Below are 27,308 nucleotides of genomic sequence, written 5' to 3'. Positions count from 1 at the left end.
GAGACCATTTTCAGAATGCAGGAGCAACACCTCATATTCTGCTGAGATAGCCTCTAACCTGACGGCAAGAACATCGATTTCTCCTTCTGTTATTTTTTTCCTGTTTCCACTCCCCTTCTATTTTCCACTCAGGTCTCTTTTATCCCCTCTCCTCAGCTGCCTATCACCTCACCCAGTACCCCTTCTTCTTCCCTTTCTCCCATGGTCCACTTTCCTCTCATATCAGATTCCTTCTCCTCCAGCCGTTTACCTTCCCCACCCATCTGCCTTCATCTGTCATCTTCTAGCTTAACTTATTTCCCCTCCTCGTATCTTCTTATTCAGATGTCTTCCCCCTTCCTTTCCAGTTCTGATGAAGGGCTTCGGCCTGAAACATCGACTGTTTATTCATTTTCATTAGACGCCGCCTGACCTGCTGAGTTCCTCCAGTATTTTGTGTGTGTTACCTTGGATTTCCAGCATCTGCAGAATCTCTTGTGTTTATGCTTTTCTGCACCTTCTGCAAAGTCTCCACATTCTTTCAGTAACAAATCAGCGAAAACTGCACATGGTATCTAAAATCAAGAGCTTGATATAGCTGCATCATGTCACTGTTTTTTATTCAGTGCTCCCTGGTGGTGCAGGGAACTCCAGCGAATGGTTGAGGACAATGGCTGTTGGCCACATGTTCTGCATAGGCCGGGTTACCCCAGCACCTTCTCATGGTGAGTTTAAGCCTATCATGAAGATTAGGATGTGAACGTTCGATCCAGGAGCCTTCAAATGTCACTGGGATTCTCCACCTTACCTTCACTGCGAGAATGGACTCCATTCACAAGCCTCACGATCCAGCTTGTTATGACTTCACATCTTATTTTCTACTTGCACTGTACATCTCTGTAGTGGTTACACTTTATTCTGCATTGCTATTGGACTACCTCAATGTACTGTGCAATGAACTGATCTGTGCAAATTGTATATAAGAAAAGCTTTTCAAAATTCTCAGTACATTTGACAATAATAAACCAATTCGAATTATTTCAAGTCCTGGTAGCCTCAGTAGAGTTTATGACTATTTCACACAGAAAGTTTTAAATGAACAATTGACTCAAAGTTTAGCACAGACAAATGGAGCGTTAAGGCCTTGTTAATCCATTACAAACTACTTTTAATGTAATGGGTCATTCCCCAGCACAGAAAAAAAAATTGCTTGTGCAATCTCTTGAAAAGCTTCAATGTATCTCAGTACACGTGGCAGTAATAAGCCAATTCCAGTTCCATAGGAGGGGAGAGGAAGGTGGACCATATGAGAAAGGGAAAGAGGAAACAACCAGGAGGAAGTGATAAGCAAGTGAGAAGAGATAAAATGCCGAGGGGCAAATAGAGGAGGAGAGGGAAGTATTTTTTACCAAAAGGAGAAATCAATTTTCAACAGGTTGGAGGCTATCCAGAAGGAATACAAGGTGTTGCTATTCTACCCTGAGGGTGGCCTAATCATGGCAGAAAGGGAAGCCATGGACTGATATGTTGGAACAAGAATGGAAGTTGGAAAGTTGGGGCACGGGGAAGCACTACTTTAGCGGATGGAGTGGAGGTGCTCGTTGAATCAGTCCCCCAATTTACGACAGGTCTCACCAATGTAGAGGAGGGCACATCGGGCGCATTGGACATGATAGGTAACCCCAGCAGATGCACAGGTAAAGTGCTGCCTCACCTGGAAGGACAGGATGGGGCCCTGACTGGAGATGAATAGGCAGTTGTACAGTAGAGTGGGAGGAGTGTGGATGTTAGGTTAGGGGTAGGGTTGGGAGATGGAAGTGAAGGGCTCCTAGTGGAGAGAGTGAGGGGGACCTGGTGGAGAGAGAGTTCAAGTTTGTGGGGGTGTGGGGGCCAGGGTTTGTGGACAAGTGGACATTGGGGTTAGGGTTCAGGGCCGGGCTAGGGAATGGAGATAAGACGCTGGAGAAAAGAGGATTGTGGAGCTGAGGTTTAGGGGCATGATTGGGATATAGTGATGAGGGTCCAGTGGGAAAAGGGGGAACTGATGGGGAGAGAAAGAGAGAGAGGACATGGTGGGGAAAGAGAGTACCTATGTGGGCCAGGGTTTGTGGGGAATTGGCAGCTAAGGTTAGGGATAAAGGCTGTGTTTGGGGATGGAGGTGAGATGCTGGAGGGAGGTGTGGCGGGAAGTTTTTGCCTGGACTTCTTGGGGAGTAGTTGTTCTGGGGCACCTTACTGTTGTACATCTACCTATGGGTTGGCAACGGGTGCCAGTTGAGTTGGTTGAGTTGGGGAATCTATAGTAGAACACATGTTAGGCTGTGCGTGAGTATAAAGAGGACATTATTCCCCAACATTGTATGGTTTTCACTGATCTGTTTTGTATCTGTGTCTGTGAATGTTAGGGTTGGGTTCAGGGTTGGTGGTTAATGGTTGGAGTTTGGGTTATTGGGTTAGGGGTTAGGGTTTTACACGCTAGCCACAAGCCAAGTTTTCAGCACTTCTCCTGCCACCTTCTGCAGGTGTTAATGTAAAGACTGGGTTGTTCAGTAATGTCACAAGAGGCTGCAGACTCTATAGCAATACACAGAGTGCTGGAGGAATTCAGGAGGTCAAACAGCACCTGGGAAGGGAGATGAACAGAATGTTTAGGATTGAGATCCTTCATCAGAACCCTTGAAGATGGTAATCTGGTATTGAGGAAGGAGTGGAAGCCTGTGAAAGAAATGGGGGAAAGAAATGGGCTCAAAACTGTTACGATTGCCAGCTCGTTAGGGGTTGAGTCAGTGTTGACAAAGCGGCCCTGTGAGTTTTATGGCACTTCAGGTTTTCAGTGTTGTTATGTTTGACGACAGGTGTATAAGGCTGAATTTTCAAGGTAAAGAAAAACAAAATGCTGGAGGAACTCAGAATCCCAATGCAGGGTTTTGAAACAAAACTTCAGCCATCTCTTTGCCTCTATAGGTACTGCCTGAACCTGCTGAAATCCTCCAGCATTTGATAGGCTTCAAATTTCAACCTAGGTTTTCACTTGCTGTCAATCATAATCAAATTCAGCCTGCTTCTTATTAGCTGTCAATCACAGGCCGCATGTCAATGCTGACGAACCACTTCATATCCCAGCTGTCCATCACATCAACTTCGAGCCCGTTCCTTCCCTTAGCTGCCAATCACGGGCGGTCTCAGCAACACGAACCCTGCCTCTTCAGAGTACGCCAATCAGGATCCGCAGCTTCAACGCTGACCCGCCCCTCCAATTCACGCTTGTCAACTGATACTGCACCCGCCTCTTCCTCAAAAATTGTCAACACAGACTCCGCCCCCTTGACTAACTACCAATCATGGCCTTCATCAAATATACTACCGGAACTCCGGGTTGTCAATCACATACACCACCTCAACACCGACTCCGCCCACTTTTGCTTGGCCGCATTGCATTTTGGTCTTGTGCGATGGTGTCGCCATGGAGACAGCAGACGCGCGTTCAGGCTCCCGCATGGATGACCTGTCCTTGCCTACCCCGGGTCCCGAGGTTCCAGCCCATCTGATTCCCAGCTTCGGAGCCGACACAGGCGGATCCTACGAGCCGCTCCCAGCCAAGGCCGGGCTGGCCCGGGAGGTCATCAAGTGGCTGCAGAGCTTGGACCTGAGCTTTTCCTTTAAGCACATCAAGCAGTGAGTAGGGGTCCGGAACTGGGGAGTCGAGTCGGGGAGGATCTGGGAGCGGGACTTGAGGCTAGAACGCAGGAACAAGCTCTTCGGCCCATCGTGCCAGTGCTGATCATGATATATTTTTTTAATTGCTCACACCAGCCTGCACATGGTCCACATCCCTCCATTCCCGACCGATTCTAAATACCTCCTAAATACTATTGTGTAGATTTCTATAATTTCTCCTTGCAATGCGTTCCGACACTTAATTGCCCTCTGCCATCAGATTTCTGAAGGATCTATGAAACCCTGAACACTACCTCGTTATTTTTTTGCACACATCTAACTAAACTATCTATTACAATAAAGTTATAATTATCTATCGATCTATTGTAACTAATAGTAATTTTTATGTAACACACACAAAATGCAGGTGGAACGCTGCAGTCCAGGCAGCATCTATAGAGAGAAGCGCTGTCGACATTTTGGGCCGAGAGCCTTTGTCAGGACTAACAAAAAGGAAAGATAATAAGAGATTTGAAAGTAGGAGGGGGAGGGGGAAATGCAAAATGATTGGAGAAGACCAGCGGGGGTGGGCTAAAGCTGAAAGCTGGAAAGGTGGTTGGCAAAACGGGTACAGAGCTGGAGAAGGGAAAGGATCATGGGACGGGAGGCCTAAGGAGAAAGAAAGGGGGAGAGGAGCTCCAGAGGGAGATGGAGAACAGGCAGAGTGATGGGCAGAGAGAGAGAGAAAAAAGAGGGGGAAAGAAAACTAAATATATCAGGGATGGGGTAAGAAGAGGAGGCGGGGCATTAACGAAAGTTAGAGAAGTCAGTGTTCATCCCATCAGGTTGGATGGTATATAAGGTGTTGTTCCTCCAACCTGAGTGTGGCTTCATCTTGACAGTCGAGGAGGCCATGGATAGACATATCAGAATGGGAATGGGACGTGAAATTAAAATGTGTGGCCACTGGAAGATCCTGCTTTCTCTGGCAGACCGAGCATAGGTTCAGTGAAACGGTCTCCCAGTCTGCGTCAGGTCTCACCAATATATAAAAGGCCACACCGGATGCAGTATACCACACCAGCCGACTCACAGGTGAAGTGTTGCCTCACCTGGAAAGACTGTCTGGGGCCCTGAATGGTGGTGAGGGAGGAAGTGTAAGGGCAGGTGTAGCACTTGTTCCGCTTACAAGGATAAGTGCCAGGAGGGAGATCGGTGGGAAGGGATGGGGGGGGAAGAATGGACAAGGGAGTTGCGTAGGGAGCGATCCCTGCAGAAAGCAGAAGGGGGCGAGGGAAAGATGTGCTGGTAGTGGCATCCCGTTGGAGGTGGCAGAAGTTATGGAGAATTAAACGTTGGACTCGGAGGCAGGTGGGGTGGTAAGTGAGGACAAGAGGAGCCCTATCCCGAGTGGGGTGGTGGGCGGATGGGGTGAGGGCAGATGTGCGGGAAATTGGAGAGATGTGTTTGAGAGCAGAGTTGTTGATGGAAGAAGGGAAGCCCGTTTGTTTAAAAAAGGAAGACATCTCCTTTGTCCTGGAATGAAAAGCCTCATCCTGAGAGCAGATGTGGTGGAGACGGAGGCATTGCGAGAAGGGGATAGCATTTTTGCAAGAGACAGGGTGGGAAGAGGAATAGTCCAGGTAGCTCTGAGAGTCTTTTGGCTCATAGTAGTTATCAGTAGATAAGCCATCTCCAGAGATGGAGACAGAAAAATCAAGAAAGGGGAGGGAGGTGTTGGAAATGGACCAAAAAATTTGAGGGCAGGGTGAAAATTGGAGGCAAAGCATGCGTGCAGGAGGCAGCGCCAATGCAGTCGTCGATGTAGCAAAGGAAAAGAGGGGGACGGATACCCATATATGCTTGGAACATGGACTGTTCCACAAAGCCAACAAAAAGGCAGGCATAACTGGGACCCATGCGGGTGCCCATGGGTACACTTTTGGTTTGGAGGAAGTGGGAGGAACCAAAGGAGAAATTATTGAGAGTAGAACTCATTCCGCTTGATGGAGGAGAGTGGTGGTAGAGGGGTATGAGAGACCATCTCTGAAAGAAAGGACGGCCCAAACCCCTGCCTCTCCTAGGACCCCAGATCCAGTCCCACCTCGACTTTGCTAGTCTGAACTAAAACCACATCTTCTTTGCCTGCCTTTTGGTCAAACTGCCGCTCCATGATTGTAACTTTCCCGAATGCTTTAAAAGCACTTAAAACTCTAACCAACAATTCATCTGGGCTGCCAATATCCGCCCTGCTCAGAACACAAGCATCAGTTACGGGTAAGCTCTTTGAATCGCACCCAATATTTAACCCCTGCAGTGTCCATAACCATGTATCTTAATCACTTTCCTGGACAATAGTTTAACACAGGCTGAAACACAAAACCACCTAATAAATGCTTAGGTTAATCATACAGTGTTCATCAAATTCAGTCCTTGACGATACCCCCACAATGAAACCCCTTTTACTGGGCATCTCTGGAAATGCAGCTCACTGGACTCTGAGGCAAGGAACCCACCTTTCTCAGACTCTGTACATCTAGGGTATGTCCGACTTTGGTCCTACCAAATCTTTGAGTTTGGGATGCCTCACCCACCCAAACCCCTGTTTGTGTGAATGCTGTGTGATTTACTGCCACCTGCAATCGCCTGCTGGCAAGAAATAACAGTTTGCACATTGCATACAATTATAAAGGAAGTATATTTATGAATGTTAACGAAAGACATTAAAGAAATGAAAAAAAAACTTAGAGCTCATTAAAACAGTGAAATGTACACAGGTGGAGCACAAATCTTCCAAAAGACGACGTTTCCAATGTACCCTCTGCACCAACTCCTAGTCACTGCTCCCTGGAAGAAGTTCCCCCTTGGTTCCATCAGATCGCATATTCCTGCTGGATTGAAACCTGTAGCTGATTCTCTTGAGCTCCTTCTCTCTCTATCTCCCGCCAATAAAGGCTTCGACCCACACCAGTGTCTGTCAGAAAAGTTGCTCCCCCTGTGTTCTCTAGAATCTTCTCACGATTCCTGACTGGGAGACACACACGTTTCCAAGCATCCGTTGTCTTTAATGGTAACCCAAACACTGCCAGCAGAACACATTGCTTCTGCAACCATTACATGAAATACACTGCAACATTAGCTGTAAAACCTTTACCAGAGTGTTACACTTGTATTACTCTTTTAAAGTCAGTGTTACCAGAAGCCATCAGAAATTTAATTATGTGCTATATTTTGTTACATAGTTAAGTAACTCTCAGTATTTTAATGTGTATTTGATGTACATAAATTTCTTCTAAATCAGTCTAACACTGAAGATTTTATCTGCATTATCTCTTACAAACTTGACATCCCACAAAGCTAATAGCAGATCTTTTTGGAATTCATTTTGAATTCAAGAAATGAGTGAATGAGAAAATGGGAGAGCCATTAACCTATTATTGAAAGCTGGAGAAAAATCCAAAAATTCATTGCGATGAAAGTGATAGTAGGTACATTTTAAAGTACATAATATGATTATACAAAAAGGGAGGTTGTAAATCTAATAGTTTTCAAAGCTGTTCTTAACAGTCTCAATAAAAGGGAATCAATAGATAGTATATCAACATTTTCAAAAGACTCAATAAGAAATAACACGAATTATTATACCAAAGTTGTGGTGTACACTGGTTATGGATAACTTGAATAGCGGTTTGGTCAAAGAGCAGAAAATAGAGTAGGAATTAATGGGTTTAATTAATTAATGGGCTGACACATAAATCAACTAGAAATCTTAAATATACACAGTCTACAGGACATAACTGACTTGGTTGTGGAAACTAGAGTAAGTATAATGTCATTAAGTTTATTGTTGTTACTAAATTAGGTGGGAAAGTGAACAGTGAAGAGTCCACAGACAAATTAAGTAAACGATTGAGAAAGAAGGTGGCAGAGTATAACACATGTTGTAAAATTATTTATTTTCATGAAAAGAATAGAAAAACTATTTGCTTTTTTCAATAATTACAAAATGTTACTACTAATACATTTTGGGAATTTTGTACACAAGAAATGGTGAACTGCTACAACATAGCAACTCAATAATGGAAATATGGAAATGAAGATCTCTAATTAGAATACAATAAATTCTCGTTTTTCAACTTATGAAACCGCAAAATTAATTTTACTTTGAGAATAAACCAGTTGTCAAAAGGTATTAATAACAAATTTGTTCTGGAATTTTCAGCCTAATAGCAAACCCATTCTGAATGTATTTCTTCATTATATTTCATAGGGACTTCTGTAATGGTTTTCTTGTAGCTGAAATCTTCTCCTGGTACTATCCCCAAGATATTGACATCACTCTCTTTAATAATGGAGTCTCATTTTCTTCCAAGCTGAAGAACTGGTCAAGACTGGAAAATGTGAGTACAGAATCCTGAGAGCTCAGCAAAGAAGTTATTCCACATACCTTTCAATAATGTTGTGGGTCACCATAATTCAGTTCTGCAAGCTTCATATCATTACCTTACAGTGTTACTGGGTTTTACCCTGGTAAGTTATGCTGAGATTGACATTGTCATTGGCCAGTTAACCAATCAACCTGTACATTTTTGGGATGTGGAAGGAGACCAGAGTACTTGGAGGCAACTGATGCAGTCACAGAGAGAACATACAAGCTCCACACAGACAGTCCCTGAGGCCAGATCTGTAGTATTGTGAGACACTAACTATTTATGCCACTGTGCTGTACCTCAACATGATTTTAGTATGAATGTTAATATTCTTTACAGGCACCTCTTAAAGGGGGACACATTCCAAGCCACATTCTTCCAGCAACTGGGGAGTGATGCTACTTAAATGAATGGATGCCACAATGACGTGAAGGGCATAGTAAACCTGGAACAGTTAGCGAAGAGCAGTACCGCAGAGGCAAGCTTGAAGGACTCCTTATGCAAGGCGCTCTAGAGCTATGGGGCTGGTAGGAGGTTCAGAGGAAGGTTTCAAGAGTGCAGGCCTGATGGAAATGGGGTGCAGAGTTAACCATTCCTCCCCCCCTTTGAGAACTATGAATTATTGCTATGCTATGCCATGGCCCAGTATAAGGCAGTGCCTCTCTGTGGATCATCAGTCACACTCTAGAGCGGGGATTCTCAAACCTTTTTTTTAACGCCATAATTCCCGACCATTTACTGAAGGGTTGGTGGGCCCCAGGCTGGGAACCCTTGCTCTAGAATGACCTTAATAATTACAGAGCCCTTTGGCATTCACAAATGTCTAGAAATAATTGCATTTACAATTAATTTAAAATTGAAAAAAAAACATGAAACAGTAAGAAACACACACAATTAAAAATAGTCAAGCACCTTTAAATTAACCAAATAGTGATCTAATTACCATTCTCCAAAAGTTATTCCATCCCAATCATTTCAAACTACAATACTTGCATTAGTTTTATCACAAAGCTAAAAGATCTCAGCATCATCACGTATCTGGAACAGTGGACTACATTTGAGTCCTGAGCTTTTAAGTTATTAAGTGCTTAAAATTTGGCAGATTGAGCAAACCTGCTGTCTTTTGAGTTGAAGATTTTCCACACGACCTTAGAATTTAAACCATTTTAAAAGTAAATCCAGTAAATCCTGGAAAATCTCTCAACATGTAATGCTGTTAGAATATATCATAAGTCAGTTGAAATACTTAATACTAAAACTAATACAGTACATAATGGCTTTCATAGATTTTTGAAGTGAGATTAAAATGCAAATAATGTGAAAAGTGCACACTCTCTCAGAATAGAAAAGCAATTATAGTTAAAATGCAAATTACAGCTTTACATATAATAACAGTGTCAGGTGATTATACTGTATCACTCTGTTTAAAGTCTGTGCTGTTTATGGAAGTCTACAATTTCATTTCAAAATTACTTTCCCTTTTTAGTTTATATTCAGGAAAAGGTTGAATATACCGAAGGAATTCATTCATGCTACAATGCATTCTAAACCGGGGGGAGCAGAATGTCTGATTCAACATATATATACTTTGCTGACAAATAGACAGTGAGTATCTGTATTCCACATTGCATTTTGGTTTATAAAATGTTCACTTTGCAACTGACATCAATATGCATGCAAATGAATATTGCTGAAGGGATTGAGCGTCACATTTCAGTGGTGGAAAAGGTGAGGTTGCTAGTCCTTGCTGTCTAGATGCTGTGCAGAGAATGGACATTTTGACTGGATACCAAATGACTGCCAGAGGGTTCAGAGGAGGTGCACGAGAATGATCCTGGCAATGAAAGGGTTTACCGATGAGGAGCATTTGATGGCTCCGTGCTTGTACTTATTGGAGTTTCGAAGAATGTGGGGATCTCATTGAAACCTATCTAATATCGAAAGGCCTAGATAGAATTCACAAATGTGGTCTGGCAAATGCCTTATAATGGATTGAAAGGGTTCCACAGAGTGAATGTGGAGAGGATGTTTCCTATAATGTGGGAGTCTAGAACAGCCTCAGGACAGAAACATGTGCCTTCAGAACAGAGATGAGGAGGAATTTCATTAGATCAGGGGTTCCCAACCATGGTTGAATCATGTTTCAATATCATTAAGCAAGAAGTGTGTGGATGTCACCTGGCTTAGATATGGCCCAAGTGCGGAGTGAGAGACACTAAAGCAGGTCGATAGTTCACAGACTTTAATGCGGACAGTGTTAAAGGGAAAAGAAAACAATAAACGCTGGGCCAAACAGGGCCTTTGACTAAAACTCTCAAATGGAAAACGTAGCTACAACGCGACTAAAAAGAACAACTAAGAATAAAACAAATACGGCCAGTCTTCAGAGTAAGTTGACTCGACAGTCCAATTTCTCAGGCAAGGCGGAATGCAAGCAGGCAGTGAATTATTACTGTGTCCAAGTCTTGACAAGCACTACGACGCCAAGTATGGAGTTAAATACTAAAACAATGAAATAATAATTAGCTGACATGTGCATATTCACAAGTGCAATTGCCGTATCCAGGGTGACTTGGATAGGTTAGGTGAGTGGGCAAATTCATGGCAGCTGCAATTTAATGTGGATAAACGTGAGGTTATCCACTTTGGTTGCAAGAACAGGAAACAGATTATTATCTGAATGGTGGCCGATTAGGAAAAGGGGAGGTGCAAAGAGACCTGGGTGTCATTGTACACCAGTCATTGAAAGTGGGCACGCAGGTACAGCAGGCGGTAAAAAAGGCAAATGGTATGTTGGCATTCATAGCAAGAGGATTTGAGTACAGGAGCAGGGAGGTTCTACTGCAGTTGTACAAGGCCTTTGTGACACCGCACCTAAAATATTGTGTGCAATTTTAGTCCCCTAATCTGAGGAAAGACATTCTTTCCATAGAGGGAGTTCAAAGAAGTCTCACCAGATTGATTCCTGGGATGGCAGGACTTTCATATGAAGAAAAACTGGATTGACTAGGCTTATACTTGCTGGAATTTAGAAGATTGAGGGGGGACCTTTTTGAAACGTATAAAATTCTAAAGGGATTGGACAGGCTAGATGCAGGAAGATTGTTTCCAATGTTGGGGTAAGTCCAGAACAAGGGGTCACAGTTTAAGGATAAAGGGGAAGCCGTTTAGGACCGAGATGAGGAAAAACTTCTTCACACAGAGAGTGGTGAATCTGTGGAATTCTCTGCCACAGGAAACAGTTGAGGCTGGTTCATTGGCTATATTTAAGAGGAAATTAGATATGGCTCTTGTGGCTAAAGGGATCAGGGGGTATGGAGAGAATGCAGGTACAGGGTTCTGAGTTGGTTGATCAGCCATTATCATACTGGATGGCGGTGCAGGCTAGGAGGGCCGAATAGCCTACTCCTGCACCTATTTTCTATATTTCTATGTTATCTACTGCACTGCTGAATTTGTGGTTGTTACAGGGCCCCCCCCCACCTCTCTAGGTGCAGCCCCTGAGGTGCCACAGACCTGTGTCCGCTGGTCCCGGATGAGGGACTTGTCTAAGATGTGATGGTGGTAGACAAATGCCATGGTGTGCACTGCCAATATCGGAGTCAAAGACTTCCATGTAGAGACAGAAGCAAGAGCTTATACAGAGATAGCTCGACCAAGTGACACCATGGGACAAATCATTCTCAAAATGAGGACCCTCAGATTGGAGCTAATCAGGCATCTGCTTCAACAATTAAGCTAACAGAATCCCTGAGCCTATCAAAATTAAACAGAAAGCACCAGGAAACCGCATTACAAAGAGCAAGTCGCTCGAGAAAAACACAAGGAACTCTTAAACCATAAATAACTGTTGTTAAGCAACAATTAACCAGTTCAGGTGCTCTAAAAACCTCAGAGCCCGATGCTTTCTGATGCCCTGCACAGGCCTGAAATAGTCACTACAGGACTCCCTCCCTACAGCTGGTACCTGATGGCTCTGGAACACCTGAAGACTCGGGGGCCTGGGGAGCTTGAGAGGGAGGGAGACCTGGGGATCCCGAGTGAGATCAAGAAACCTTGGGCGGGGCCGAGAGGGAGGCTTGGGAGTCCAAGAAGGGGAGAACATTAAAAAACCCTAGACACATTGAATAAGCCTTGGAAACAATCGGAAAAATAAAAACCTTGGGAACATAGAGAAAAGACCTTGGTAAACCTTGAAAACGTAAAACTTAAAACCTAGAGAAGGAACCTTTTCAAATCTTGCTCACAGTGTTTTATCTTTCACAATTCTTTCCAGAGGCAATTAGGATGTTCTCTCAATTTTACAGATCAAGACAGCATAGACAGGTTTCTTTCATTGCTAAGCTAGCTGGTTCTCTGTAGATCTGTTTAATGTGCTACAAGAAAGTTCAATTTTCCCACTCTGTATAATAACTTCCATCAAGAAGTTAAAAATACTCTTGATAGGGTTATTTGTGTATTTGGACACTCCAGCAAGGGATCAGCTTTTGGAGTAAGGCTCTTCCAGAATTTGCACTATTGAATTGAATGATAATTTGTTGAATCCATTGATAAGCTTGCTTGAAGCACTCATTTTGTTATGCAGACTTGAGTAACAGGACCACAAAGCTGAGAATTTGAGTACTTGTGACTTGAAATGCTTGGAATGGATACAGGAAAAACTCGTTGTACAAAGTAGATTAGAGAAGCTTAGTATGTAGACTCGGGACTCTCCTCAAGCCACCAGTGTCAAAACGTCCCTGTTCCAACTTTGCTGGGTCCATTACTTGGCAAGATCCTTCTGTCATGATGGAAACAGAAACAAGAGTTTATACATAGGAATTCCAACAAAATGTTGGTGCCTCGATGAGTCACTCTGACCAGTGAATCTCATGGCCAAGGTCAGCTGCTCTCTCTGCTGGGCCCATCTTTGTGTGGTCGAGACTTGCTGTCACCCAGTTTGAATATGGAGTGAGAGACATTGAAGCAGGTCAATAGTTCACAGACATTAATGTGAACAGTGTTAGAGGGAAAAGAAGCCAGTCTTCAGAGTTAGTTGACTCGGCAGTCCAATTTCTCAGGCAAGGCGGAATGCAAGCAGGCAGTGAAGCATTGCTGTGTCCAAGTCTTGACAAGCACTATGAAGACAAGTATGGAGTTAAATACTATCACAATTAAATAATAATTAGCTTATTCATAAAGCACAAGTGCATTTTCACAAGCACAATTGCTGTATCAATTGCGCTACTGAATCTGTGGTTGTGGCAGTGGATCCCAGGTTCGGAACCCCTGTGTTAGTTAGAGGATGATGAACCTGTGGAATTAATTGCCCCGATAGCTCTGGAGGCCAAGTCATTGGGCATATTTAAAGTGGATGTTGATAGGCCTTGATTAGTAAGGGCATCAGCGGTTATGGGGAGAAGGCAGGAGAATGAGATTGAGAGGTATAATAAATCAGCCAAGGTAGAGTGGCAGAGCAGACTCAATGGGTCGAATGGCCTAATTCTGCTTCTTTGGTCTTGTGGCTCAATAACAGCCATAAAACTAAAACTAAATAGAAATCTTCACCTGTCCTTACACTTCCTTCCTCACCACCATTCAGGGCCCCAGACAGTTCTTCCAGGTGAGCTGACACTTCTCCTGTGAGTCGGCTGGTGTGATATACTGCGTTCAGTGCTCCTGGTGCGGTCTTCTATATATTGTTGAGACCCGACGCTGAACACCTATGCTCGGTCCACCAGAGAAAACAGGATCTCCCAGTGGCAACACATTTTAATTCCACGTCCCTCTACTGTCAAGATGAAGCCACACTCAGGCTGGAGGCACAACACCTTATATGGCAAGAACATTGATTTCTCTAACTTCTGTTAATGCCCCTCCTCCCCTTCTTACCCCATCCCTTATCTATCTATCCAATATTTATTTATTTATTCATTCATTCATTCATTCATTCATTCATTCCTCTCCCACCCCCTTTTCCTCTTTTTTTCTCTCTCTGCCCCTCTCACAATCACTCCTGGCCTGTTCTGCATCTCCCTGTGGTGCTTCCCTCCTCTTTTCTTTCTCCCTAGGCTTCCCGTCCCATGATCCTTTCCGTTCTCCAGCTCTGTCACCCTTTTGTCAATCAACTTTCCAGCTCTTAGCTTCAAGCCTCCCCCTCCAATCTTCACCTATCATTTTTTATTTCCCCCTCCCCTTCTCACTTTCAAATGACGAAGATGCAGAGAATCTAGAATGCTGAACGATAAGGTTTTGAAAATTTTCCTTAGCTCAAAAATTGCAGCCTTTAAATCACTGTTTCTTTCATCTGTGTCTTCTATGTACTTCTGGCAGTTGTTAAATTTGTACATTTAATGCCTGCAGCAACTTTGAAGTTGAAGTTTGGTAGCTTCTCTTTAATCATGTTGCCTGACTTGAATGCTGTCTTGGAACTCAACAAAAGGATGCATGCAATTGATCCCACTTGCCCATTAAGTGACTTCTGCCTTCCTATTATTTAAGTAGAGGACATTGATGATTATTCCAAGAATGGAAATGAAAACATTGAGATAGCAAAAGGGCCAGCAACCAGCATCAAGTAACTTAGCTCTATCTGCCGTAACAGCCAGGTACCATATTAATGCCAGGTGTAGATTGAAGGACCAATACATATTCTAATTTAGTATATATCTCTTCCCATGCTGTCTCCCGCAAAAATGTCTTTCTCTTTTCTCAGTTCCTATGTCTCTATGCATTTGTTCCCAGGAATGAGGCTTTCCTTTCCTGGACATCAGACATGTTCTCCTCCTTCAAAGAACAAGATTTTCCTTCCTCCACAATTGATCGTGCCCTCACCCACATCTCATCCATTTTCCAGCCATCCGTGCTCACCCCATCTTCACGCAGCTTTAACAGGGATTGAGTTCCTCTTGTCCTTGTCTACCACCCCATGAGCCTCTGCATCCAACACATCATTCTCTGCAACTTGTGCCATCTTCAATGGGACCCTACAACTAACTGCATCTTTACCTCCCCCACTACTCCCAGCCTTCTGCAGGCATCACACCCTCCGTGATTCCCTTGTCCATTCATCCCTCCTACTAAACTCTCTCCTGGCATTTATTCCTTGCAAGTAGTGTAAAGGCCAAAGGAAGTGCAGCATTGTTTTATATGAATGATTCTATAGCTCATTAATATCACTTTCCCTTGCTCTAGTTTGCAACACTCTGAAATTCAGATGGATTTTTTTTTCCAAGTGTTTGAGTTGAAAATGGAAGTGATTATTTGGGAAACCATTTTAGAAATTCATTGAATGACTAGAAATATTTCTGCCAAGAATAGTTGGGTGTAATGTTATTTTACATTGGGCCTTATTGAAAATAATTGTAGAAATTTTGATATAACCTTGTACCACACACAAAATGCTAGGGGAGCTCGGGAGGTTAGGCAGAATCTACGGAGAGGAATAAACAGTCAATGATTCAAGCCGATTTCATCAGGAGCCCATCCCTAATCCTTTCAAAGGAGTATTGTGGTAAGATTATAAAATATGGAAGGAAAATTTCTTGTTTCCAGTCTGCCACATGAAATTAAAAATCTGTTTGAAAAGAATGCATCTATATCGTTGTTCTTGTTTGTGTCTTATGGCCCATCAGGTGGCAATTTTTCCATTTAAGACCATAAGACCATAGGATATAGGAGCAAAAGTAGGCCATTCAGCTTATCAAGTCTGCTCTGCCATTCAATCATGGGCTGATCCAATTCTTCCAGTCATCCCCACTCCCCTGCTTTCACCCCATATCTGGCTAATCAAGAACCTATCTATCTTCCTTAAATGCACCCAATGACTTGCTCTCCACAGCCACAAACAGCAACAAATTCCACAGATTTACCACCCTCTGACTAAAGTAATCTCTCTGTATCTCTGTTCTAAATGGTCGTCCTTCAATCCCGAGGTCATGCCCTCTTGTCCTAGACTCCTCAACCATGGGAAAGAACTTTGCCATATCTAATCTGTTCAGGCCTTTTAACATTAAGAATGTTTCCATGAGATCCCCCCTCATTCTCCTGAACTCCAGTGACTACAGCCCAAGAGCTGCCAGACGTTCCTCATACAGTAACACTTTCATTCCTGGAATCATTCTTATGAATCTTCTCTGAATCCTCTCCAGTGTAAGTATATCCTTTCTAAAATAAGGAGTCCAAAACTGCACACAATACTCCAAGTGTGGTCTCACGAGTGCCTTATAGAGCCTCAAATTCACATCCATGCTCATATATTCTATACTTCTAGAAATGAAGAAAGCATTTGCCTTCTTCACCACTGACTCGGCCTGGAGGTTAACTTTTTGGGCATCCTGCACAAGGACTCCCAAGTCTCTTTGCATTTCTGCATTTTGAATTCTCTTCCCATCTAAATAATAGCCTGTCCATTTATTTTTTCCATCAAAGTGCATGACCATACACTTCCCAACATTGTATTTCATTTGCCACTTCATTGCTCATTCCCCTAAACTATCTAAGTCTCTCTGCAGGCTCTGTGTTTCCTCAAAACTACCCGTTCCTCCACCTATCTTTGTATCATCGGCAAATTTAGCCACAAATCCATTAATCCCATAGTCCAAATCACTGACATACATCGTAAAAAGCAGTGGTCCCAACACCAAGCCCTGTGGCACCCCACTGGTAACCGGTAGCCAGCCAGAATAGAATCCTTTTATTCCCACTCTCTGTTTTCTGCAATCAACCAATGCTCCACCCATGCTAGTAACTCTCCTGTAATTCCATGGGCTCTTATCTTGCTAAGCAGCCTCTTGTGCGACACCTTGTCAAAGGCCTGAAAATCCAAGTACACCACATCTACCGCACCTCCTTTGTCTACCCTGCTTGTAATTTCCTCAAAAACCTGCAGTAGGTTAGTCAAGCAGGGTTTTCCTTTCAGGGAACCATGCTGGCCTTGGCCCATCTTGTGCCTCCAGAAACTCTGTAATCTCATCCCTATCAATCGATTCTAAAAACTTCCCAATCACTGATGTCAGGCTAATGGGTCCTTTCTGCTGTCTCCCACCCTTCTTAAATAGTGGAGTAACATTTGCAATTTTCCAGTCATCCGGTAAAATGCCAGAATTTATATATTCTTGAAAGATCATTGTTAATGCCTCCGCAATCTCACTAGCTACTTCCTTCAGAACCTAAGGGTGCATTCCATCAGGTCCAGGAGGTTTATCCATCCTCAGACCATTAAGCTTTCTGAGCACCTTCTCAGTTGTAATTTTCACTGCACGAACTTCACTTCCCTGGCACTCTTGAATGTCCATTATATTGCAAATGTCTTCCAGTGGGAAGACTGTAGCAAAACACACATTCTGCCATCTCTGCATCTCTCATTACAATATCTTCAGTGTCACTTCCTATTGGTCCTATATCTATCCTCAACTCTCTTTTACCCTTTATATACTTAAAAAAGCTTTTAGTATCGTCTTTGATATTAGTTGCCAGCTTCCTTTCATAATTCATCTTTTCCTACCTAATGACCTTCTTAGTTTTACTTATGCAAGTTTTTAAAAGCTTCTCAATCCTCTATCTTCCCACTAGCTTTGGCTTCCTTGTATGCCCTCTCTTTTGCTTTTACTTTGGGTCTGACTTCACTTGTCAGCCACTGTAGTGTCCTTTTTCATTCAAAAATTTCTTCTTATTTGGAATATACTTATCTTGCACTTACCTCATTTTCGCAGAATCTCCAGCCATTGCTGCTCTGCTGGTCTTATTCCGCAGCATTTGAATGGTTTTTACGTGCCCAAGTTTTTACAGAAGGAGCCAGATGGATCCAAACTAGGGACCATTTACCTCAAAGTCTGATGCTGATGCCACTACACCATTGGCCAGTACAATGCATTTATGTCTTTAATGGAAATATCATTCAGAAATCTTTCAGTCTACATGATGTTTCCAGAAAACAACCGGAGTAAATCTTCCTCCCTTTGCCCTAATTTGCAAGGAGTGGGTAAAATGGGCTGGAATCAGCTAAAAAAGAGTTTTAGGTGATGAAATTAATTTTCTTAATCCTAATATTGCTTAGGAACTGTACTTGGAAAAGCCTTTACACTTTGCAAATCCCAACTCACCATAATCTTGTCACATCTACTGTATATGCAGTATACTGTATACTGATTAGTTACATCAAGGTCTGGTATGGAAGCACCATTGCCCTTGAGTGGAGAAGCCTACAAAAAGCAGTGGGTACTGCACAATTCATCACTGGTTCAGCACTGCCCATCGTTAAGTACTTCTACAAGGAGCACTGTCACAGGAAAGCAGCATTCATCATTAACGACCTCAGCATCCAGGCCATCTTCTCTTCGCGTTGCTGCCATCAGGAAGGAGGTACAGGAGCTTCAGGACCCACACTACCAGGTTCAGGAACAGTTATTACCCCCCAACCATCAGGCTCGTGAATGAGAGGGGATAACTTTTCCTCAGCTTCAATTGCCCCATCACTGAACCATTCCCACAGCCTATGGACTTACTTTCAAGGACTCCTCATTTCATGTTCTTGATATTTATTGCTCATTTATTTATTATTATTTTAAAATTTTCTTCTTGTATTTGCACAGTCTGTTGTATTTTGCACATTGATTATCCTTGTGTGAGGTTTTTCATTGATTCTATTGTGTTTCTTTGAGCTCACTGTGGATTCCCACAAGAAAATAAAGCTCAGGGGTGTATTTGGTGACATATATGTACTTTGACAATAAATTTACTTTGAACTTTGAATTTCATCTGTTTCTAGAGCAAAGCTCATCCTTGATGATGAAATAAACTTCACTAACTATGCTTACCAGCAAAAATTGCCGATGGTTGCAAGAGCAACTGCTGCCAATGCCATTCAAAGTAACCTGAAGTTGACAGAGGTTTTGGAACAACCTGATGAGTTCACGAATAAACAGAAAGCGCTGGATATTATCGACCTGCATTTGCAACAAAGGCATCTGGCAAGACAGCTATATCCAAGTGAGTAGATAGACATAGCTGTATTTGCAAACTGTTATTAAGCACTTTCCATAAGCAGTTCTCTTCCTGATTTGAGTGAGATAGAATTGAGAGTTAAAATATCAGCAGACTTCACTTCTTGACTTTACATGCATGTCCACGACCCTTGTATGATCTCGTCTTGTTTGCGATAAAACATGGCCCTGTGTTAAATATTAACATAACATCAATTGTTTAAATTCAATAAACCACACTGACCTCCTGGATGAATACAAGAGATTCTGCAGATGTAGGAACTACAGAGTAAAACACACACAAAATGCTGGAGGAACTCACCTAGTTAGGCAACATCTATAGAAAGGAGTAAAGAGTTGACATTTCAGGGCAAGATAGTGTCCACGATTTATTCCTTTGGGTTTGGGTTTGGTTTTTATAACCCTCCACAATATTCCACATGGGAATTTAAACTGGAGGTGGCAGTGTGCTTTTTTTTTTAACGAGGCCGAGTTGCAAGCTTGACAACAACCCGGCAGGGATGGAGAGCGTGCTCGGGGACGGCCCGTCACTGGATCGAACTTGGGAACCTCCGTTCTCGAGCCCAGTGCTGATCTCTCTGCGCCACTAGCCGACCTTTCCATAAATGCTGCCAGACCTGCTGAGTTCCAGCAACATTTTGTGTGTGTTAACTTGGATAAACACAACTGGATATTTTATTGACTGTAAATATTTTGTTGTTTACAGGTATTATTAACTGCATCCTTGAAACATTACAACAGCAAGATTTATTTAAAATTGGTAAAACCAAGTAGATAGGTAACATTCTAAGCTAGTGTATTCATCTTCTTGGATGATAGATTATGAGATACAGAATCTGAGGACGTGTTTAAATATATTCTTTCCAAAAGTTAAAAAAAGCAAAGTATAATTTTGCTCTTACTTGAATATATAGTGTACTTTACTGAAATAACCTATTGAAAAAAAAAGAAATTATTTTCACGCAGTTTCCTTTCACACAATAAAGGCAAAGGTTTTAATGAAAAATAATCTACACTCACAGTACCATACAGAAGTATTAGTATTATGTATAGCTCGCATACCTATGACTTTTGCACAGTACTGTATTTGTCAACGTGGTGTGGAGACCGAGTTTGTCAATCTGGCTGAAGCAAAGGTCTTGGAAATTGTAAAGGATGCAGCATGGGACAAGTGGCAGAGAAGGAGTGTGGAGGTGGGGGTGGCATGGGTGCAGACACCTCCAGGCCTGAGACACCAGGCAAGGTCATTTGATTCCAAACAATTGGTTTTTTGATCAATACAGAATGTCTTTCTGGTGCTTCCCACTCCCTCCTCTCTCCCCTTGATTACCCTCTCCCTGTTCCCATCCCACTCTTATCAGAGTTAGGTTTATCATCACTCAGGTCTGTCATGAAATTTTGTTTTCTTTTCAGCAGCGGTACAGTATATAACATAAAATTTCGGTACTGTGCAAAAGTCTTAGGCACCACAGCTGTATTTACTGTATGTGCCTGTGGCTTTTGCACACTGCTGTAATAGCCAGGTTTACTTTTAATTAGTTTTACCAGACTTTGTATATGTTTAAAAAAAGAGGATCTTTATTTTTTACAGAGCATTTTAATGTCAAACCTACATTGGGGGAGCAAGCAACAAGACTTACACTCCCTCAGCATAAATATGACTGCATAAATGTTGTCAACAAAAGAAATTCAGGAGCTAAATCAGGTAAGATCAAATTCCAGTTGTCTGTTAGGTTTTGAAAAACTTGAACTTCAATACAGATTAAGTGATTTGTTTTCCTTTGATAATATTGTAATAGGGGTGACATTGTAGGGTTTCAAAGACAATCAGAACAGACTCAATGGGCTGAATGGCCTTATTCTGTTACTTTATCTTATGGTAATATTCAACAGATCCACTTTCTCCCCCACCCCCCCACTGTGTTGCAGGTGACATCGTATCTGGTATTATTGTTCATCTTGAATATGTTAAAACAGTTGATTGCTAGTAGACAGCTTGTGACTCTTGTATATTTTCTTTTATAATCTTTCCACAATGGCAGCTATGTCTTTAATTGGAAAGGCTCTAAGCTCTTGAATACCATTCATACCCCCTCCACCTTTAACACAATAATTAAGAAACATATATTTTGAATTCCATCTTGACATCTCCCCATTTCTCTCACTGTGGTTTTGCATTAGAAATACTGCTTTGGCCAGAGTTGTGGTCATTATCCTAATGCTTACTGGGCATTTTATGAAGTACAACAAAAGTAAAGCCATACAGCATTAAAACAGGTCCTTTGGCCCATTTTGTCCATTCCGACCCATGGTCTCATGTGCATACATGTGCTGTCCAAATAACCATTAGATGTTGTGATTATTATATGCCTCTACCACTTCCTCTGATAGCTCAATCTGTATAATTGGTACTATCTTGTGGAGAAACTCGCCCCTCAATTCCCCTTTAAATTTTTCCCATCTCACCTTAAACCTGTGCCATATTGTTTTAGACTCCTCTTCCTTGGTACCTTGGGTGGGGGAGGAGGGGTGTTTGGGGGTGGCAGTGGTGGGAGGAACTTTGCCCATCCACCTTATTTATGCTTCTCGCTATTTTATAAACCTTAGCAAGATCACCCCTTTGACTCCTTTAGTTCCAGGGAAGACAGCTCCAGTTTATCGAGACTCTTCTTATAAATCAAGCACTCCAGTCCCAGCAATATCATTGAGGTCAAACAAAAATTCTGCCAACATCAAATGGGATCAGGAACAGTCTTTGTGACGTCCAGTGAGGTGGGGAGGTTGTATCAATATACATGCAGAAGCTGATGCTATGCTTACGGGTCAAGTTGTATGGTCTGCATGTCAGTGGGAAACAGAAGCAGGAGGTGTTTTGGTGGATGCCAGCGGTAGCAAATCAAAGAGCATGTTGGAGAATGGAACTCAGTAAATGTGATTGAGCTCAGCTGGATGATTGCAGAAAAGCATGGATGAAAGTGATTTGTTCAATTCTGTACCAGGACAGCTGGCTTACTTTTATCACAATCATACTACAAGTGGAGACTATCCAAATAGCTTGTAACTTGTGTTGGATCATTGTCAGTAGGATTGTTAGCAGCAGTAATCTATAAATAGTTTATGCCCTCCAGGCATGATCTTTGAGGAGGTAGTTGACGTATTACCAGCCTCTTGCCCAATTTCATCGTCTGTTTAATGCAATCCTTCGGCTTTCTTGGCTATATTCCAGACTGTGTGAGCAAAGATGTTATTAACGCAAACTAAAATCACTTCAAACAGTTTGATGCTTCACTGCATGTGTGGAAGGTAAATTTGAAAAATCTCAGCTCTGTGGACAGAGCTATTTACTTCAACTTGTACTTCAACTTCACACAGTAATTAATCATGTAATTACTGTGTGCTTTGTAAATGAAGCTTGTCTTGTCTTCTCTCTCTCCTTCACACTCACTCTCACTCTCTCCAGTAGCCATAGTCAAGCAGTTGAAAGATGGTAATTGTTTTGGAAATTGAACTTCAACCCAGTACCCAGATTGAGCGAGAGGGGTTGATTTAGGTTGGAACATGTGTGAAATTTGTCCTCTGTATCAGATACCCTTGTTGGCAACCCAGTTGGATTTCACCTGTTGGATTTTGTTTTATTATGCTTTCCATTGATTATTAATCTCAGATTTATTTGAAGATTTCAAAGGAGCAACATGTGAACTAGATTAAGTGTGTTGGAGGAACATTTCTAACTGCGATTTACAAATTTGCACGTTGTAATGTGTGGTTTCTATTTATAACCACTGCATTTTACCTGGTTCAAACATATTATGCCTTCAGCTTAAAATTTATTTTCTAATTGTGAAATGTTAAATTCCCCTTACAATGGCTGTGTCTAGTTATCTATATTACATTAAAATGGGATGATGGAGCAGGGATAGGCTGGCTATATCCCAACACTTTTAACCCAAAAGGAATGTTGAAAATACCTTTAAAATCTGATGAGCAAACACGAAGAAATCTGCAGATGCTGGAAATTCAAGCAACACACACAAAATGCTAGTGGAACACAGCAGGCCAGGCAGCATCTATAACGAGAAGCACTGTCGACGTTTTGGGCCGAGACCCTTCGTCACTTCACTTGTGAGTCGGCTGGTGTGGTATACTGCGTCCGGTGCTCCCATGGGACGAAATACAGAGGGAGAAATGGGACGAAAGGGGTTAACTCTGCTCTCAAACGCATCTCTCCCATTTCCCGCACATCTGCCCTCACCCCATCCACCCGCCACCCCACTCGGGATAGGGTTCCCTTTGTCCTTACCTACCACCCCACCAGCCTCCAGGTCCAACGTATAATTCTCCGTAACTTCCGCCACCTCCAACGGGATCCCACTACCAAACACATTTTTCCCTCCCCCTCCTTTCTGCTTTTCGCAGGGATCGTTCCCTACGCAACTCCCTTGTCCACACGTCCCCCCCATCCCCTCACACCGATCTCCCTCCTGGCACTTATCCTTGTAAACAGAACAAGTGCTACACCTGCCCTTACACTTCCTCCCTCACCACCATTCAGGGCCCCAGACAATCCTTCCAGGTGAGGCGACACTTCACCTGTGAGTCGGCTAGTGTGGTATACTGCGTCCGGTGCTCCCGGTGTGGCCTTTTATATATTGGTGAGACTGGACGCAGACTGGGAAACCGTTTCGCTGAACACCTATGCTCGGTCTGCCAGAAAAAGCAGGATCTCCCAGTGGCTACACATTTTAATTCCATGTCCCATTCCCATTCCGATATGTCTATCCATAGCCTCCTCTATTGTCAAAATGAATCCAAACTCAGGTTGGAGGAACAACACCTTATATACTGGCTGGGTAGCCTCCAATGGGATGGCATGAACATTGACTTCTCTAACTTCCGTTACTGCCCCTCCTCCCCTTCTTACCCCATTCCTGACATATTTAGTTGTTTGTTTTTTTTCTCTCTCTCTGCCTGTTCTCCATCTCCCTCTGGTGCTCCACCCTCCCCCTTTCTTTCTCCCTAGGCCTCCTGTCCCATGATCCTTTCCCTTCTCCAGCTCTGTATCACTTTAGCCAATCACCTTTCCAGCTCTTAGCTTCATCCCACCCCCTCCGGTCTTCTCCTATCATTTCCCCCTCCCCCCACTACTTTCAAATCTCTTAGTATCTTTCCTTTCAGTTAGTCCTGACGAAGGGTCTCGGCCCGAAACGTCGACAGTGCTTCTCCCTATAGATGCTGCCTGGCCTGCTGTGTTCCACCAGCATTTAGTGTGGGTGATTTAGAGCAAGTTTGCCCCATTCCTTTCAAAATTTATTTTATATTCCATTTGATACTATTCCCATCTATTTTGCACATTCAGCTATTCCTTATCATTCTTATTTGCTCCTTGGCAGATTAACATACTTCTGTGATGATGTCCTTATCCTAATTGTCCAAAATCTTGTCACAGCTGTCACTCATTTCAGGAACATGGGTTTTTGAATGCTTCAAACCTTTCTTTCAGCTCTCTATTTCCTAATTACTATTTCTGTCCTACTTTACCAGTTTCAAGTACCATACTTCATTAGCATGTTCTTAATAAATTTTATATACTTGTATTGTCCAGACTGTCTACTTCAAACAATGCTATCTTCTAAATTTCATGTTTCTCATTATTCTGTTGCAACACATTTCATTAAGTGATCATTATTTTTGACCTAATTGATTATCATACTTTGCTTCTTAACATTGCTTCATAGAACACAGAACAGTAAAGCCCCAGACCAGGCCCTTCAGCCACAATGTTGTGTTGAACCAGCTAAAAAACAAAATTAAAAAACCCAAAAACAAATCCCTCCTATCTACACAATGCCATATCCCTCCATCTTCCTCATATTCATGTGCTTCTCTTAAAAGCCTCTACCAGCATACCCCTCACACCTTCTCCCTCTGACCTTCAATGCATGCTCTCTTGTATTAAGACATTTCTATCCTGGGAAATAGATACTCCCTGTCTACTCTATCTATGCCTTTCATAATCTTATAAACCTCTATCAGATCTCTGCTCAGCCTCCACTGCTACGGAGAAAACAACCCAAATGTGTCCAGCCTCTCATGATGGCACATGCCCTCTAAACCAGGCAGCATTCAGGTAAACCTCTTCTGCTTCAATTTAGTAGTGTTAGTACTGACAGTCCTTTCAACTCATTCCATTACAGCAAAGAGAAATGTCAGAATTTTTTTGTTAAAAGAGGCTTATATTTTTAAAGCGTTTTACTAATTACTTACTGTAGCACTGGCACAATTTTCCTATTTATTTTGTGACCTTCCTCTTTCAGGGTCCACAGCCTCAGAAATCCGAAGTAAAGCCAATGTCCTATTCAAGGAAGTCAATGTGAAACAGGTGGTTAGAAATTCACAGCCACTATCTTCAAGCAATCAAAGTTGTGGCTTGTAAAGGTTATTATACTTCAGATATTACATTATGTGAACAATGTTTTAAAACATATGTACATCCAAATAGACTGATATGATCTTTGGTTAAATCAGGTCATGACTACTTCAGATTAACTCTCTGTACTGTGTGTGATACTTAACAGTCTCACGTAAATAAATTTAAATTCTCTCATTTATTTTCTCTCTGACTCTGAGCAGGCAGTCCTCCATGCACTAGTTACTTCCAGTTCCCAGCCTGAGTAGGCAGCCTTCATATGCTAACCTAGATAATTTTGGTGAGCTGGTTAAGAACTGAAATATAATCCTGTCCTCACTCAACACTTGTCCACAAGATTGTGCAAACACTTCAAAGGCATTTAGTGACATATAGTCTAGGATGGGATTAGGGGAGATAGCCGACCGGTGATGCAGTAGCAACTGCACCAGACTTCAAGGTTATTGGTTTCGGGTTCAGATCCAGACAGCTCCATGCATGCTTTCCGCCTGTGCTGATTTGAGCATCAAGCTAGCATCTCGGCTTCATAAAAAACAGATAAACGCTAAAGAACTGGCGAGGTCACCACGTGATACACCACAAGGTGCAGAAAGGAATAACAACTTTGAGTAGAGATGCTAATAAAATTGCAAAGGTCCTAAGGAAATCTGTACCCTCCTTTGTTGGAACCCCACCCTTTCCCACTCATATGCATTTATCATGTGCTTGTGGCGACCCATTTCCTGGCACATCCGAACCGACTCACAATTAGATAGCCTACGGGGGTTTGCGAGCACAGAGCTTTGGAGCCTCTGCGCCATGGGGGGCAGGTTGAGGGAGGCTTAAAAGTGAGGCTGAAGATTTCGAATAAAGTTTTTTCCTTCGACTGCAGTTACCGACTCCGTGTCGTAATTTTAGCGCTGCGTGTAGCACACCGCTACAATTGGTGACCCCGACGGTCCAAACGATTTTTGGACCAGAAATGACCGACGCCGCCTCTGTTCATGAGGTTTCGTTGAAACTGCCGGGTTTCTGGACACAGCGCCTGAACCTATGGTTCCAGCAAGCCGAAGCCCAATTCCACGTTCGCCAGATCACCTCAGAAGACACCGGCTACTACTACGTGGTGAGCTCCCTCGACCAGGACACAGCGGCCCAGGTCGCGGAGTTCGTACAGTCACCCCCGGCAGACGGCAAGTACACGGAATTCAAAGCCCTGCTCCTCAGGACTTTCGGACTCTCACGGCGCGAGCGGGCTGCCCGTTTACTGCACCTGGATGGCTTGGGCGACAGACCTCCATCGGCTTTAATGAATGAGATGTTGTCTCTCGCCGACGGACACACACCCTGCCTCATGTTTGAGCAGGCATTCCTGGAGCAGCTGCCCGAGGACAAACGCCTGCTGCTGTCCGACGCGGATTTCAGTGACCCCCGGAAGGTGGCAGCCCGGGCGGACTTGCTGTGGAACGCCAAAAAGGTGAGCGGGGCGTCCATCGCACAGATCTCCCAGCCACGCTCCCGGCAGCAAACCAGTCCAGGCCCGGCCGCAGAGCCCGCCAACCCCCGGCCCAATGAACACTGGTGCTTCTACCACCAGCGGTGGGGTGCAGAAGCCCGCCGTTGTCGCCCGCCCTGCAAGTTCCCGGGAAACGCCAGGGCCAGCCGCCGCTGATGGCTACGGCGGCTGGCCATCGGGATAGCCTCCTGTATGTGTGGGATAGAAGGTCGGGACGCCGGTTTTTGGTCGATACTGGGGCTGAGATCAGCGTTTTACCCCCGACGAGTTACGACACCCGCAGCAGGGCACCGGGTCCCCCCCTAAGGGCCGTGAATGGCAGCACAGTAAGGACCTAT

The 27,308-nt window shown here is 43.3% G+C and overlaps 1 protein-coding gene and 1 long non-coding RNA gene across 2 annotated transcripts; one reads left to right on the top strand and one right to left on the bottom strand.

The window, feature by feature from the left end:
* Positions 1-3,419: 3,419 nt before the first annotated feature.
* On the top strand, positions 3,420-26,345 carry spata4 (spermatogenesis associated 4). The gene is made up of 6 exons (XM_059974296.1): positions 3,420-3,654; positions 7,907-8,036; positions 9,553-9,671; positions 18,814-19,034; positions 20,640-20,753; positions 25,363-26,345. The coding sequence occupies exons 1-6, from the start codon at positions 3,443-3,445 to the stop codon at positions 25,479-25,481; spliced, it is 915 nt and encodes a 304-aa protein (XP_059830279.1). The 5' UTR covers positions 3,420-3,442; the 3' UTR covers positions 25,482-26,345.
* On the bottom strand, positions 10,294-18,803 carry LOC132396607 (uncharacterized). The gene is made up of 2 exons (XR_009513042.1): positions 17,746-18,803; positions 10,294-13,183 (listed from the first exon to the last, which is right to left on the bottom strand). It is a non-coding gene; the product is annotated as an uncharacterized LOC132396607 (long non-coding RNA).
* Positions 26,346-27,308: the final 963 nt, after the last annotated feature.

The sequence above is a fragment of the Hypanus sabinus genome, chromosome 7, assembly GCF_030144855.1.
Source record: "Hypanus sabinus isolate sHypSab1 chromosome 7, sHypSab1.hap1, whole genome shotgun sequence".
Taxonomy (NCBI): domain Eukaryota; kingdom Metazoa; phylum Chordata; class Chondrichthyes; order Myliobatiformes; family Dasyatidae; genus Hypanus; species Hypanus sabinus.
The sequence above is the reverse complement of the archived record's forward strand: the minus strand, read 5'-3'. Positions and strand labels throughout refer to the sequence as shown.

Bases quoted from the DNA above. Each gene is read 5' to 3' on its own strand.
- spata4 (XM_059974296.1), top strand. From the start codon at position 3,443: ATGGAGACAGCAGACGCGCGTTCAGGCTCCCGCATGGATGACCTGTCC. The intron at 3,655-7,906 runs GTGAGTAGGGGT...TATATTTCATAG, and splicing joins TCCTTTAAGCACATCAAGCA to GGACTTCTGTAATGGTTTTC. The intron at 19,035-20,639 runs GTGAGTAGATAG...TATTTTTTACAG, and splicing joins GGCAAGACAGCTATATCCAA to AGCATTTTAATGTCAAACCT.